Source organism: Schistocerca nitens, chromosome 7 (genome assembly GCF_023898315.1).
Source record: "Schistocerca nitens isolate TAMUIC-IGC-003100 chromosome 7, iqSchNite1.1, whole genome shotgun sequence".
NCBI classification, from domain to species: Eukaryota; Metazoa; Arthropoda; class Insecta; order Orthoptera; family Acrididae; genus Schistocerca; species Schistocerca nitens.
Window position 1 is genome coordinate 506,970,467 of NC_064620.1, and position 17,089 is coordinate 506,987,555.

Genomic DNA, 17,089 nt, shown 5'->3' on the forward strand with positions numbered 1-17,089 from the left:
GGAGCAATTCAGCCGGCGAGCGGCCATCGCGGGGCTGAGAGCGATACGAAGACAAAAAGAGCAACAAAGCGTCCTCCCGAGAATGCGACTCTTTCAATTTCAACATCTGGGACTTGAAAGTCCGGACCAATCGTTCAGCGGCACCGTTTGACTGAGGCGAAAACGGCGCGGATGTCAGATGTTGAATACCATTGGCCGTGCAGAATGACTGAAATTCTGCGGACATGAATTGTGGACCATTGTCGGAAACAATAGTCTGCGGAAGACCTTCAATGCAAAAGATGGCAGACAAGGCTTGGATTGTGGCAGAAGACGTCGTGGAAGACATCCGGACAACAAAAGGAAAATTACTGAAAGCATCGACCACAACCAACCATCGAGCATTCCAGAATGGACCAGCAAAATCGATGTGCAAGCGTTGCCAAGGGGAAGTGGCTTTCGGCCATGCAAAGAATTTCCGCGGCGGTGCGGATTGTTGTTCGGCACACGCCACGCAAGAGGAGCACATATTTGTAATCGCAGCATCGATTCCGAACCAAGTACAGTGCTGACGAGCAAGTTGTTTCGTGCGCACTATACCCCAATGTCCTTGGTGAAGAAGCCGTAAGACAGAGGACTGTAACGATCGTGGGACCACGACTCGGGATTGATCATTATCAGAACGCAACAACAAAACACCACGTCGTACAAAAAGTCTCTCCTTGTGAGCAAAAAAACGGCGAACCAAAGGATTCTCGATCCGTGACTGTGACAAGGGCCATTGCGTAGCAACAAAACGCAAAACAGTAGCAAGGACAGGGTCAGCAGCTGTGGCTGTAGCTACACGACGAAAATCAATCGGAAACGATGCGACCACGTCATCGGCTTCCGAATCAATGAACATGCAAGCAAGTTCGGAAGAATCGAATGCTTTATCCTCAGCAACAGGCAAACGGGACAACGCATCAGCGTTTCCGTGCTTAGCAGTGGACCGATACAAGATATCGTAGCGGTACTGCGAGAGAAAAAGTGACCAGCGAATGAATTTCTGCGCTGTACGTGGAGGTACAGGCTTGTTCGGATGAAAAAGCGATGTCAAAGGTTTGTGGTCGGTGATGATGGTAAAGTGACGACCATACAAGAAGTCATGGAACTTGGTAACACCAAACACGAGAGCTAAAGCTTCTTTCTCTATCTGTGAATAATTTCTTTGCGCAGATGAGAACAGTTTGGACGCAAAGGCAATAGGGCGATCATGCGAGCCATCTTTGTGCGCAAGCACAGCACCGATCCCGAAATCCGATGCATCTACCATCAACAAAAGGGGTTTTCGGGGATCGAATGGCGTAAGGCAAGTATTTGAAAGTAACGCCGATTTCAACTGGCGAAAGGCGCGTTCGCATTCCGTCGTCCAGACGAACGGAACACCTTTACGGCGTAAACGATGAAGCGGAGCTGAAATGGAAGAAGCATTGCGCAAAAATTTATTATAATAATTAATTTTACCCAGCACACTCGGTAGCTGTTTTAAATTCTGCGGAGCAGGTAAATCCTGTATGGCACGGAGGTGCTCTGGACTCGGATGTATACCTTGGGCATTTATGACATGCCCCAGGTAGGGTAAGTCCCGAGCAAAAAACACACATTTGTCCTTCCTCAAGCGAGGACCATTTTGACGCAAGACCTGAAATAATGTTCGGAGATTTTGCAAATGTTCGGCTTCTGTCTTTCCTGAGATCACAATATCGTCCAGATAGTTCGCAGCAGTAGGGACCGACGCACACACAGTGTGTAAATATTGCTGAAACAAAGCAGGGGCGGATGCACACCCGAATGGCAGTCTTTTGAAGCGATACAAGCCAAGATGCGTATTTACCACTAAGACGCGCTGGGATTCTTCGTCCACAGGTATCTGCAAGTACGCATCTGCTAGGTCCAATTTTGAAAAATATTTTCCCGGGCACAGTTTGTCAAAAAGATCTTCCGGGCGGGGCAAAGGAAAAGTAGCAGTCACAAGCTGTGGATTCACAGTTGCCTTGAAGTCCACACAAAGTCTCAAGTTTCCGGAAGGTTTTGGCAAAATTACTAAGGGTGAGGCCCAGAGAGAAGCCTGCACACGTTCAATTACACCTTGAGATTCTAAATCGTGCAATGTTCTTGCGACCTCATCACGCAATGCGTGGGGAACATTGCGCGCTCTGAAAAATTTCGGTTGCGCGTTGTCTTTCAGTTCCAAATGTGCTTCATAGTTCTTAGCGCAACCAAGGCCCGGTGCAAAAATGTCTGCAAATTCTTCACAAAGACTAGAAACACTGGCGGAAGGCACAGTCTGATTCACTGATAGGACCTGATTTACTATAGACATATTAAACAATTGAAACAAATCTAAGCCAAACAAGTTCACTGCACTAGAAGTAGAACGAAGAACGTAAAATGACACAAGTTTTGTTTGTCCCTTGTATGTTGCAAGAAGGCTGCACTGTCCTAACACAGGGATCTGCTGTCCTGAGTAACTAGTTAACTTAACATTTGCGGCACGCAATGGCGGTTTGCCCAGTTGTTTGTACGCGTCGTGATTGAGCAAGGAAACTGCAGCTCCGGTATCTAGCTGGAATGGTATCACTTTGCCTTCAAAGTCTAAGTCTACAAAAAGTTTATTGTCCTGTTGACGACAAGAGCGACTGTCACGTGCAATTTGAACTGATACAGGTACAGAAGCACTTGCGACTTTACGTGATTTTCGGCGACGTCGACGCACATTTGTGGTGGGACGAACACAGTCACTGTTAGCTAAAGTGTCACTGGACGGGTGGGAATGAACCACATGAATGTCCATGGGCGAAGGTCCACGAGCCTGATTGTCCTGGGTTTGATTCCGGCGCGAAGCAAAGGGCCTGGAATTATTGTGATTGTCTGATCGAAGCTTTTTCTGGCAAACACTTTGTACATGGCCTTTCTTCTGACAGTAAAAGCAAATAGCTAGGCGTGACGGGCAATTTTCACGCGAATGTCTAGTTGCACACCGCGGGCATGATTTCACTGCAGTTGCTTGCTTACGCGGCGCACGTGTTTGCGAGCTAGGCTGCCGCTGCTGTGCGGACGGGCGCGAGGGCCGTGTAGCGTCCCGGGCAGCGCGGCCGGCGGGCCGGTTAATGTGACACACGGCTGGCGAAGTTTCAAATGATTCCTGAGCAAAGTCAAGTGTGTCTTGCCTATCCAATATGTCTATCACTTGTTGAAGGGAGGGATTAACTAGTTTCAAAATCTGTTCCCTTATGCGAACATCAGAAACGTTCTGTGCTATTGCATCACGCACCATAGTGTCTGAATAAGGAAGTCCACAATCACATTCAAATGCACACTCCCTAGTAAGTCCTTGCAAAGTTGCTACCCACTCCCTATTAGTCTGACCGGCCGTACGTTTTGTACGAAAGAACGTATACCGTTTTGCAACTACATTTACTGTTTCTTTGAAATAGGCATCTAAAGCAGACAAAATTTCTTCGTAGGACAGAGTTGCTACGTCGCGTCGGGGAAACAATTTCACAATCACACGGTAGGTAGACACACCGACACAAGAAAGCAAAAACGGCTGCCGCTCTTTACCTTGAATTCTGTATGCTGCTAGGTGAAAGGTGAACTGGCGAGACCACTCTTGCCAGGTCTCATCGGCCGCCACGTATGGCCGAAAGGGAGGTGCAACAGCGTTTTGTGGCAGCGGTAGCGAAGAAGCGGCGGCTGCCGCATCGGTTTGTAGCGCACGTTGACCCTGGACGAGCTGTCCAAGGGCTTCCAATAACGCCTGCGTCTGCTGATTGTGCAAGCGAAAAAATTCGGACAGTACATCTGGAGATTGTGGCGAAGCCATGACACAAACGAATCAATACAAACTCTTTTACTCGTCGCCAAATAATGTTGTGTCTATTTCATACAGCATAGACACAATGAGGTAGCTAGGTGCACGCTAAACGAACGCAGACGGGCTTGAAGTTCTGGAACATGAGACTTATTAATGAATAAGAGGAAAAGTACGTAGATGCGTTTAATACTTATCTTTATTCTCTTGTTGGAATACATCTCTCTTGAATATTAGTACGCTATTAGCACTGATACAATTGGCGCCTTGCTAGGTAGTAGCTATGGACTAAACTGAAGGCTATTCTATCTGTCTCTCGGCAATGGAGAGGAAAGCTTCGTACGTCTGGTCGCAAGCTATGTCGTCCGTACAACTGGGGCGAGATCTAGTCCGTGTCTTGTGACCGGCCATGTGGTGGCGCTAGGATTGCGATTACACAGTGGCGACACGCGGGTCCGACATGTACTACAGGACCGCGGCCGATTTAAGTTACCACCTAGCAAGTGTGGTGTCTAGCGGTGACACCACAATAATTATCACACAAAATTTACTTAACTGTTTCACACTGAATCAAATCAGTCAATACAAATTCCAATCACAAAGAAACAATCGGTCAAAATAGATGTGCTCTTCCCAATATTAGCACTTGACCTTAGAGCACAGTGTCTGAACTGTGCAGTTCAAACACCAAACGATAATACACTGGCGGAAAAAAGAATCGCAACACCAAGAACGAGTTGCGCGACATGAACTAAAGGTTGTAGGCGTGTTTCTACATTTGAAAGATGACGTCTGTTGAAACTTCTCACCAGCTGCATAACAGTAGTGCCACTATGACGATGCAAATCAGGTTTGCTTTAAATACACGCTGCAGTGGTCGTGAGAGTTGTTTACCTTTGAGATTGGACGTGGCGAATTGATGTTAGTTAGGAATGCCCTTCAGGCGACAAAGACACCCTTGTTAACACCTCACCGAATTTTAATGAGGCCATGCAACAGGGCTACGAGATGTTGCTTCAGTTACACTGCAGAAAGACTTGGCAGGAATGTAGCCACTGTAAACGACTGCTGATAGAATGTTCGGCGTATGGCTCTGGGACATCGTACTGCATCTACAGCAACAATTTGAGCAGCAGTTTTCACCACAGTGACCAACGAACTGTTACACTCTGGTGTTCACCAGGTCTGTATCATCGGCGGCGGAGGAACAGACCTCTCCGTCGTTTTTGGGGAGGACCCGCTATTTCAGGTGTCCCAACTGTGAGGGCGCCGACACCGCCTTCAGGGTGTCTAACGAGCTGTTAGATGGTCACGGAGATCCTCTTCCTGTCGCCGGAGGCATACACTGTCGTTGGGTCTTGGGACACGGAAGTGACAGGAGGCTGTCACGACAAGCCAGTCGAAGCCAGTTCTTATTAAGTGCAAGATCACGACCATCGTCCGCGAGTGAGCTGTCGCCATCATGCACAAATGTGCATGCTAGGTACATCAGTACCGGCCATTGATCGCGCAACACAATACAGTATGGTCAGAAATCAGGTTCCGTGTGCTAATCGGTAATTCAAATGGTTCAAATGGCTCTAAGCACTATGGGACTTAACATCTGATGTCATCAGTCCTCTAGACTTAGAATTACTTAAACTAACCTAAGGACATCACACACAGCCATACTCGAGGCAGGATTCGCACCTGTGACCATAGCAGCAGCGCAGTTCCGGCCTGAAGCGCCTAGAACCACTCGGTCACAGCGGCCGGCTAATCTGTAATAATGTCGACGCGACACGATAACATGTATACCAAACGTTTGGTAAGAGAATCGTATTTTGTTTCCTTAAAAGCAATTTCAGCTGCCCCTGTCTGGGCTGGTCTCGTCATTTATCATGATTTTTAGTATTTCAGCTATCTCTCGGTGCACTGTGTCTTAATTTATGGTTTGGACCATTCAATATTTTGTCCGTAATTAGGACTACTACATTATTTTTGTGTCTTGACATGAACCAAGAAGAGTTCTTGCCAGTTTCTTAACTTTTTTTGGGGTGCAGTAAACGTTATTCATGTGCAACAAGCTACTCTCATTTAACGTGTTGTCTTGAACCAAAAGAGTAACATCAAATTTAGTAGGTACACAAATACACATTGAACTCACTGTGGCAACTCTGACGATGGTTGGCAGAATGAACCAAATCTCTTCACTGCTTTATTAATTCACAGTTGTGCAACCACACCGTCTAATCACTGAACCGAGTGCTTTTAACACAGTAGGGTGTTCCAAGTACTAAGCGTTATGCAGATCCACCAAATTGGACATGACGGCGCGATGATAATCTGTCACAACATCACATACGTACTACGAGGCCCACACGGGTGACTGACTCCGCTCTACTTGGATTTAAATGCACTCATCTTAAAGCTTACTGATCCCGTTTACGACGAGGTCGTGCACCCTCGTGACCACAGTCCTTCCATCCGGCAGTCCATGCGTGCTGCCAGCAGTCCCAGTGCGTTCTGGCACTGCACGGACCTGTCTCCTCATGAGTCCCCCCAACTGAACTGGCGCACTCACACGACTCAGAAAAACAACGACGTCGCCCTGAAGATAGGGCAACGGTTACTACATATCGATAACCGCCGCTGCTGCCACTAGCGGATGGGCAACGCTTGCGAAACGAGTGGCGCCAGTCAAGAGGAGAAGAAGACAAACAACAGCAACCGTGCCAACTAATTGATACGGTCTGGCCTCCAACAGAGGGCGGAAACCTACAAACAGAACCAACGCGAGCCGCAGCACAGCTCACTGTCTGGTGGAGCATAAAACGTGATTCGTCCTAAAACGCCACCTGTCGCCTCTCACAAGGGGAGGCCGCCAATTGTGAAATTCAGATTGAATTCATACTGCGTAATAAAAGCTCATGGCCAAACGTGTAATGTGGCAAAGCACCAAGATGCACTTCTCAGCCGTTGTCACTCTCCACGATTAACAATTTCCCACAGCGTCGTGGCGCTGCAGTAAGCGCTAGGGTTCGTAGTCTGAAGGTCGCCGGATCGAATCTCGCGCCATGCAACCTTTTTTTTTTTTTAGTATTTTTTTTGTAATTCAAAATTGTACACACACACACACACACACACACACACACACACACACACACACACATATATATATATATATATATATATATATATATATATATATATATATATATATATATATATATATATATAAATCCCGGCAATCAGTTGCAATAATTATGCATATAATAAGTTGTTGAAAGTCGTTTGTCGTGGAAAAACTGGCGACTTGGAACATCATTATGTTTTCCGCAAACAAAGTTGTATTTCACAAATGTTATTGTCTTCATAATGTTAACCATGTATAGTTAACGGAAGACGTAGAAACGATATTGCGAAACGAATACGTATAGCGTAAGTCAAACGTTCGAATTAGAATAGAAACCCCACGAACACAAATTTGCTGTGGCGGGTATGAAATATAAACTCCGTTACTCGCTCGTTACACTTGAAGGACAGACATTGAAAGGGCCGAAACGAGCCGCCGCATAACAGCGTAGTTGCCTGCTAACTTCGAAAGAAGGTAGATGCGGTCCCTAGCGCAACTTATAACATCGTCGAAAATCAGTGCGGACGTGAGAGCTTTGGTACACCCTGTTAAACAAACGGAAAAATGGAGGCGGTACAATATATATATATATATATATATATATATATATATATATATATATATGAATTACAATAAACTAATAATAAAAAAAATGTTGCATGGCGGAAGATTCCATCCGGCGACCTTCGGATTACGAACCCGAGCGCGTACCGCTGCGCCACGACGCTGTAGAAAATTATTGATCGTAGAGAGTATTTCACGGCAACGGTTTCTTTAACTGTCGATTTTCTCGACAACGGCTGAGAAGTGCATCTTGGTGCTTTGCCACATTACACCTCTGGCCATGAGCTTTTATTATGCGCACTATGAATCGAATCTGAATTTCACAATTGGCGGGCTCCCCTTGTCAGTGTGACGTCCAGCTGTGGTACTGCCGCGCAAGTTCTAGCCCTCGTCACCTGTGAACAGCTGTCAGCATGGGTGCATGAACTAGTTGCCCACTGGGAAGGCCAATACGCAGCAACGTTCACTGAATAGTCGTGGAGAAGAAACTGCTATTAACCCAATGGTTCATCTGGGTGGTCAGATGCGCAACAGTTTGCATGTCTATTCGCCCGTACATATCTCCAATCCTGTCATCTATGTCCCGTGGTGTACCACAGTTGTCTCTGCGTGTCATTTGGATAGTGCCGTTTTCCCATGCACGGTGTACTTTTAACCGAGGCACGACAACAGTTTGCAAACTTAGCCATTTCTGATACGCTTCCGCTCTTAGCCAGAAAGCCAATGAGCATGCCCTTTTGGACGTCTGATAAATCGCTCCGTTTCCGCATTAGGACAACGACTGCACTGTATTCCCCGTCCCTCCGACGTGCTTTATATACCCTCCACTCGTGCTGCCACCTGCCACCTGTGAGTGGTAACTGCACGTTGGCGTCGAACATAGGCAGTGGTCACATTAATGTGACTAGACCCTGTGACAGGTATGCACGGCAACTGTCAAATCTGACAACGTACTCTCTGTCGACGTCACAAACCAGTGTGCGATTTGCAGGGGGGGGGGGGGGGATGGGGGAAATTTCTCCCCCCTCCCCCCCACCCTCTGCATCAGACCATCCCCTCCTCTGGTTTTAGTTTATGCATCCCAACCTGGGATGTTTATTTCCCACGCACTGGACTAAGACTTTACATATAATTTAAATTTGTGGAGCCGAACACTGAAAGTTTACTATTAATACTATTAATATGTTTGCTTATTAATTTTGAAAAAGTGTTATGTAGTAGTTAAGCATTTCAAAACATTTAGAACTAAATGGCAAGACGACGTACGCCACACTTCCATAGCATGCCACCATGTTGCAAGACCCCAGCGTAAACGAGGCTTTACAGCCAGGTCTGTATTGTATGAGGAATGTGATGTGTTGCGTACGAAACTAAAACCTGCAATCAGATCCAAACGTCGTGGAAAACTGTGAAGAGGTGTCATCCTGCAGCAAGATAACGCTCACCCACATTCTGCCAAAAGGACAGCCGGCGCAATAAAGAAGTTGAGATTCGAGGTGCTGGAACATCCACCAAACAGTCCAGACCTGGCTCCAAGCGATTTTCACATGTTTGGACCCTTAACGGAAGCACTACAGGGAAGAAGATTTGAAAGTGATGAAGACGTCATTGCTGCGGTGCAAAATTGGTTACAGATGCAACCGATAAACGTATTTTCTGATGAAATAAAAAAACTTGTAAAACGTCGGGAAAACTGCATTGAAGTCCAGGGAGGTTACGTAGAAAAATAAGGCATGTTTCAGTTTTCTATCATCAGAATAAGTACAGCTTTTCACAAATGTGCCTTTACTTTTTGAATTCCCCTCGTATAGCTGTACGATGATTTTGTAAATAAGCTTTACCTATAATGTACTTTTAAAGATACAACAAGAGATGGCTTTTCTGATAGTGCATACGCGTGAATAGTGAGTTTCGGCATTAACATCTATTTATAAATAACTGTTTAACCATGGGTAACGCCACGGTCGAAGCTAGTAACATATATAATTATACTAACCCCATAAGACATATCCCCCCCCTCACCCCACTGGTAAAAGCACAAATCGCACACTGTCACAAACATATCGTAACAGCATGAATTCAAGGTGGTTTATTATCTACAATTTGTATGGTACATTAGCAGTAGTGTGATGTTAATCGTGAAATACGATGTTGGTACCAAATTTGATTGAAACAACGTAACCAAACAGTCATTTCTTCTCCTGCTCTCCAGTCTACATCTGCTTCAACAGAGGATGGCGGATCGGCTCGCATCAACGCGCGATCCCACTCGCGTAAATTGGCTGCACATCGTTCCAGACATGCTCCTCTGCACCACCGCAGTAATCACCACTAGAGGCAGAAGTGGCTTGTATGAAGTTTCTATACCTTGAGTAATATCAGCACCATATACAGAAATAATCTGCACAACAATTAAAGAATTTCCACAAATTATCTGTAAATTAACTATTTCCTTTCCTCACGATGTCTTGATTTATACTATTTGATTTCAGAAAAGCAATTTCACTGAAGGAGCTGCTCCTTTCACATATTTATTTACAGCCACATTAGCCGTAACAAGTACCATTTCTTCAACAGCAAAATATCGCCGCTTTGACGCAAGTTCAGTCACAATGGACAGAGAAAGTTTTTCTATAACAACAACACTATTAATGTACCCTTTCACGGACTGGGAAGTATACTTACTAGTCACTGAATTTATTTACGGCGTTCATGGGAGTAGGCTGCACCACTTCTGTAAGCTCATGACATCTACTAGTAGACTGTGGCACCAGCTGTAATTTCTGTTTGTTGTGAAATATAGACTCTGGGGCAAAAACACGTTGTTTTAAAGACGTTTTGGGAATATGCTTATGACCAATGTAGTTTCTCTATGAGACACCATAAAATTAATGTTTCTTATTTGGACTTGCGGAAGCATACCTGCCACCAACTTAGTGGTTTTAAAACGTTCATAGGGATATGTTTATCAGCTCTGGAAGCGTCTGACATCTCGTGCTAATACTCTGTAGCAAGTAAATAAAAAGTTCTGCGAAAATAAGTTCTGTTTGTCACTATGGCTATAACATGTGAAGCAGGAAGAAATTGTTTCGTTTCTACAAAAGCGAAGTATATGTACCACAATAGTGTTCGATCCTAAATCACAAAAATAAAATTATCAACAAATTAATATATTGCATGGGGGCTTAATTAAATGAATAAGATGCAACAATTTTAGTAGCTGTGTGACCGGTTGGCCCTGACTAGTATTAGCACGCAATCTGACTGCATAGAATAAAAATAAAGAATGACAAGGAATTTCCATTAAAACAATTGATTAATTAAGTCCCCTGCAACTATAAAAACTACGAAACAACAAAGCACAAGTGTAACTGTTCTGTGTGTCGTAGTGTGACTCAACGTACATGTATCTGGCCCGGTTCTTTCTCAAAACGACAAAATATTTTAAACACCATTTACAATTAACTAATTGAAAAACCAGAAATACTATAATTGCACATGGAAACCAGAATTACAAGTCTAATACATGAACACGAGCCAGATGCTTTGTTGACTGTACCTGTGACCAAGAGGCATTGTCATTAAAGAAATCTGTAATACCTTTTTACCTCATTATATATTGACGAAAATTTTCCATGACACAAGCATCATAAATCAAAGCCCATCTCCTTTCTCAAATACACTGTGGTAATTGCAACATCTTCCATCTATACACTACATCAACCGAACAGCATCTACTCTCTCGCCCAACAGAACAACAACTGCACTCGACATCCTCTGAACTACTACTGCACCAGTGGAGGCGGCGGAATAATAATCTTTGGCGCAATCTCTGGCCACCTTTCAATATCAGTCGATATGAGACAAAATAAAAAGATATCTCTAAAAATGGTTCAAATGGCTCTGAGCACTATGGGACTCAACTGCTGAGGTCATTAGTGCCCTAGAACTAGTTAAACCTAACTAACCTAAGGACATCACAAACATCCATGCCCGAGGCAGGATTCGAACCTGCGACCGTAGCGGTCTTGCGGTTCCAGACTGCAGCGCCTTTAACCACACGGCCACTTCGGCCGGCAAGATATCTCTGAGTCGCAACAATGCGTCACCAATTGTTAGATTACACAGGGCAAGTTAGTGCATTTATAATAAAGACAACATACAGAAATCACAGAATTTTGACCTGGTTTTACACAATAACTATGCTTGTACACTGCAGGAATATTTATAGTTTGGACTTTTACCGACGAAGATATGTAGATTTACAGATTTTTTTACAGGGCGATGACGTTTCTTCCAGTTATGATAGTAATAATTTCATTCGTTACACATTCATTAGTTTACCTTGCTAAAAACAAAGTCATGTTAATTTACCTCATTGGTCTGTGTTGATTAGAACTTTCTGAAATTCAACATTAAGTAATTTGCTTTAATAACATGGTTATGTAAGACCACATTTAACACAGATGTTTGCAATTTTCGCTCAGCAAACAGATCAAATTTATGTTTCAGTGAAGTGTTCAGAAGGTTTTCGCTAAGATCTGTGTGATTTTAACGATCCTCTAACATGTTCTGTTGAAGTATATACAGTGAAAATTAGTTTTAACAGTCTAAGTTTACATTTATGAAATGTGTTGAATTTGACGGAAGGCCTCTCAGGTAAATGGATGGAGCAGGTGGTTGGTCTATTAGAGCTGTGTGCTGTTGGAACTGCCGATAATTTATTTCGTCTCAGTAGATTTAGCCGGATTATGACTAGTTGCCGTCACCATTCGCCATCAGTCGTAGAGTACATATAAGATTACACAAGGGCTTTCATAAATATACTGCATTTCTACAACATATTATTGCCTGAAAAAGAACATGTGCTATCACACCAAGTCACGTAGACACTGCACATGACATCATTAATTTATGTAATTCCTGACACTGTCTATGCTAGAGTGAAGATTTTAGTCGTCTGTATTTTAAATTGCGCCACACATATGCAGCGTGACACTTACTGTACTAAATGAAATGAAACAGTCATAACTTCGGAACGGTCTGCGTTAGGACGTTCAAACTGCACGGTTGGCGGCGGGGCATGATGGGAATTATTACGCGCATGCATGATTTGGTTTAGCGACGAAGCCCACTTTCAGTTGCATTGGTTCGTCAACAAGCAAAATTGGTTGGCCGATGTGGGGGACTTAGAATGCACATTTCGCGATCGGGAGGTTTCTTCGTCCTCAACGGGTGAATGTTTGGTGTACAATGTTCAGTCATGGGATAATTGGTGCGATATTGCTTGATGGCTCGGTGACTACCGAACGGTACGTCAAGGTTTTGGAAGATGATTTCATCCCCTTTATCCAAAGTGACCCTGATTTCGACAAGATGTGGTTCATGCAAGACCGAGGTCGACCCTATCGAAGCGGGAGGGCGTTTGATGTTCTGGAGGAACACTTTGGGGACCGCATTCTGGCTCTGGGGTACTTTAACGAAATCGCTTTTAATTTTCGTTAAAGATAGTAATTATTAATTATTATTGCTTTTAGTTAGTTAATTTGCCTCTCTTTAACTGTCTTCTGTAAGTACGAACTTTGTTGTAGAACCTCTCTCTTATTTACGTGTGGTAATAAAAAAACTCACTTTCAAAAGAATTACGTACATTTAAGAATTACGTGAACTCATATTAACTGACTAAGCATATTTCGTTGAGAATTAAATCCTTTACATAATCCGGCCTTGGCACACATTTTCTAAATGCAGTGGGTTTTTTGTTAAATATTTAAATAATTACTGAATTCTATCCCGGCGTTAGCTATAGAACACAAGATTATCTCTATTAGCAGAAAATGGTTAATTATTGCCAAGCCGACATTTAATTATCACTGATCAAACCTACTTCGCTATACATTTAAGTTATTTGAAAGAACCAAAATTGTTAAATTTCAATGTTAACTAACATTAACTATCCGCCTACGAATGCACAAACGTATAATTAGTTTAAAAGTTCATCAGTCTCAGGATCACTGTAAAAGAAGAACATTTTCTTAATTCACTGTTAATTTTTATCTATCTGTTCCCGATTTACGGGTTTGGTTGGTTTTTCCTTTAGCGAAACAATTTTTTAAATGTGCCGCCGCTGCAAATCGATCGGTCGCGGCACAGCCCAGCAACACCGCTAAAAATGCTGAAAATTCTTTAAAGAAATTTTATAGATGACATGGGCAAGCTAATTTACATTAATTATTCACACTTTTGGTAAATTCTGATATATTTAGATCCAACAATAATTCAACTCACATTAATTTGTAACGTCTCCTCTAATGGCGGCTAAATCTAGACAGAGACAAAAGAAGTCTAACCATTCATAAATCGTCTCGACACAGCTTCCTCTCGCATTCAGCTCTACACAGAGAAGACCAAAGAATACGCTGTACATGGTTCTTTTATACTACTGCTGACTATTAACATTTCTTTGTAATTTGACAATAATATTCACCTCTGGCTAAATTTCACGTCTCTGTTATCGCAGATACTGACACATTTCACAATCACATAATAAATATAGAAATATTACTATCCTAAATACAGAGAGAATATTACTACAAAACATATTACGATAGTAACAAATGTCTTTTACACAAAATTCAGTAATTATTTTTGTTCATTAATTACGGTATATACAACTTGCTCACAGCGGCGTATATGGTATAAATAAACTCTTGTTCATTAATAGCGCGAGTTTGCCAGGGAACGTTACATTGCCCCCTGGCAGCATTTGGCAAAGAGTTTCTATACTTTGACACAATGGTGCCAGTAACGTTCTTTACAATTCTGTATTTTTTATGGAATGGCTCTTTTAATAGTCCCAGGGTTATATATGTTCATGGCTCCCCCATTTGGGCGAAGGCAGACAGGAAACCTGGGCAAAACTGTGCCGGAGCCCAGCCATCCCAGTTGGTTCATGATTAATATTGTCTCTTTAACAGTCATTCATTTAAATTAATTTAGCAGTTTGTCACCAACGGTTACATAATATCACAGTCACATACAGTTCAACGAAAGTTTTCTTTCACTTAGCACAGGATCACTTTTCATAATGTTTCCACTACCTACGTGTTACAAATTCATCTCTTGCACTTGTTAGTGTTCATTTTCTCTTATCGGTTTACGGACATACATAATAAATGTTCAATGTTTATCAAAATGGAGTCATTGCCGTGTTATGCAGTTTATGTAAATATTTTGGAAAATGTCAATAATGCTGTAGTTGGTGAGCGGTGCGGAGTGATTGTTGAGCGGCGCTCGGCGCGGCGCGTCGCCTCCGTGTAGGTCACCGCCCCCGGTGTTGACAGCTACGGCGCGGAGAGGCGTGTGGCTGTCTGGTCTGCTACGGACTGCTGCGGCCGCTGCATGGCTGATGTAGCCGGATGCGCGTTGTATATCAGCTCGCCCGTGTGACGTCTTCTTCTTGTAGTGCTCCAGCAAACATACAACAAGTACACAAACAGTGTACTATCCTTATGGGCATTTTTCCTGCTGTGGGAAAAAACGCACACAGTTATTGGCAGTTATTATTCAGTAGGCCTTCACTAGTCTGGTTTGCACAATGTTTCGTTGTCACAGTAACACGTTTTATGGGCACACAATATTTTTCACCATGTCATGACTTGTCATTAGTCACACGCAAGTTTTCACCTGAGGACAAAATGTATCTCTGTAGTCAATGCGCTTTCCTAGCGTCCCTTGACACACAAAGAATTTAAGTTTGACACTAACTTGGTCCATCGTCCGTTATCGGCTCACTGTTCGTGTCGTGCTAGTTCCTTGTCCACTTGCACACACGCCGATGATACAGTTTTTTAATACTTGTACACAACAACTTCGTGATGTATTGCTGCAGGTTTAACAGTCACTGTCTGTCTCTGCCACGCAATACTGCACTTTTGTTTAAGTTCCTTTATTTTTATTTACACTGTCCGTTGTGTAATTTTTGTAACAGCACATTCTAACTCTTTACCAAGGTGTGTGATATTTGCGTACATGGTAACAAATATTAAAATTTCGTATTAGTTTGCCCAAAAATCATCTATATTCGTGTTCGAGTAGATTTAATTTCTGCATTCCAGTCGGATTCAGGCATATTGTTCAATAACTCCTTTGAAATTATGTCTTACTTCACTTGTAAGGTCCTACGTAGCTACAGTGTAGTCTCTGTAGGCTAAAATTGACTTGGACTGTATTAGGCTAGCTCCCTTTTTTTTACTGATTAAATCTGCACATGCTTCAATTGAAGCTTCTTTGTGCGTAACTTTGCGCTACTTAAAATAAGTTTGCCTCCCATGGTGCCCTCGGGTCACTACTGGGTGCATTATTCTCTTTGATAACATTGGTTTGATAATAAAGTTCTCAGGGCCTTATATTATTGATATTATTCTGGGTTCGAATCTGTCAATCTGACAGCTACACATATATACACATATATAATAAAAAGATTGTACAAGAAATATTTCAAGTTTGACATACATATAGAATATTATGCAGTACACAAACTAATCATTACTAAAATGTTCCTCCTGACTGATCTCTATCACAATTTAACACTATAAATAATTGCACTAATCAGGTTATCTGTGCAGACATTTAGAGCATGTTTGAGCTAACATTAATTAAAAGAAGACATAACACAAATATTCATAAACAAAAAAAGAAAGTCAATCATATTCTTATAACTAAATACTTCTACACTAGTACATTATCTCTACAGATAACACATCATTAATGTTCATTATTTGCAAAAGAATGTTGTCCACATAGGACTATTAGTCTTTTACTGTAGGAATATTTTTACATCCTTACTCGGATACAGTCCCCGTACTCTCCCTGAGTGGGGATCTGCTAAGAGATAGCTACTATTTCCTTCTTGGACTAAGGAATGGAGTATGAGGCTCGACAGTAGGTTTTGTGAGGCTTCACCTCGATATTGTACTGATATCCCTTAACAATTCCTGGTCGTTCTGAAAATACATCTGAATAGATAGATAATAACTGTACCAAATCCTGCTGTTGCACTGAGTTCAAATTTTCGGACTGTGATACTTTGTTCACTAGTGCGTCCACATTTGCTTTTAATTGATCACTTTGTACGTCTGGATAATAGAGATTTTGTCCTAGATAATGATTGTCTAAATGTAGTATCCACTGATTCCTACACTTTATGTTAATAGCATTACAATTAGGCACAGGCACCTCTTCAGATCTGAGCATGGACAATTCTATCCTCCTACCAGCGTTCATCAAACTTAATTTTCCCCGAGAAAGGTCGATTACTGCGTCCCTTTCTCTCAAAAAATCTACCCCCAAAATGCAGGCTACCCTTAAACCCTTTACTACCAGGAATGAGCACGCTATGGCTTCTTCCCCTATATACATCTCTACCCGCACTTGGAGTTTAATTATTTGTCGCTGTGCACTTATGGCTCCAGTGACTTTACAATTGTTCACAGGAAAAGTCAGCATACGCCTTTCTTTCCCCAGTACTTTGAATAAATCCATACTCATGACACTGACAGTAGCACCTGTATCTA

The 17,089-nt window shown here is 42.7% G+C and overlaps 1 protein-coding gene across 1 annotated transcript in view; it reads left to right on the top strand.

Annotated features, from left to right (window-relative positions):
• LOC126194945 (uncharacterized) overlaps nucleotides 1-9,947 on the top strand; it is a 41,679-nt gene extending 31,732 nt beyond the window's left edge. Inside the window, exon 4 of the mRNA XM_049933333.1 lies at nucleotides 9,727-9,947. Within this exon, the coding sequence (XP_049789290.1) occupies nucleotides 9,727-9,849 (123 nt within the window). The 3' untranslated portion in view covers nucleotides 9,850-9,947. The remainder of the gene's footprint in view (nucleotides 1-9,726) is intronic.
• The last annotated feature ends 7,142 nt before the right edge of the window (nucleotides 9,948-17,089 follow it).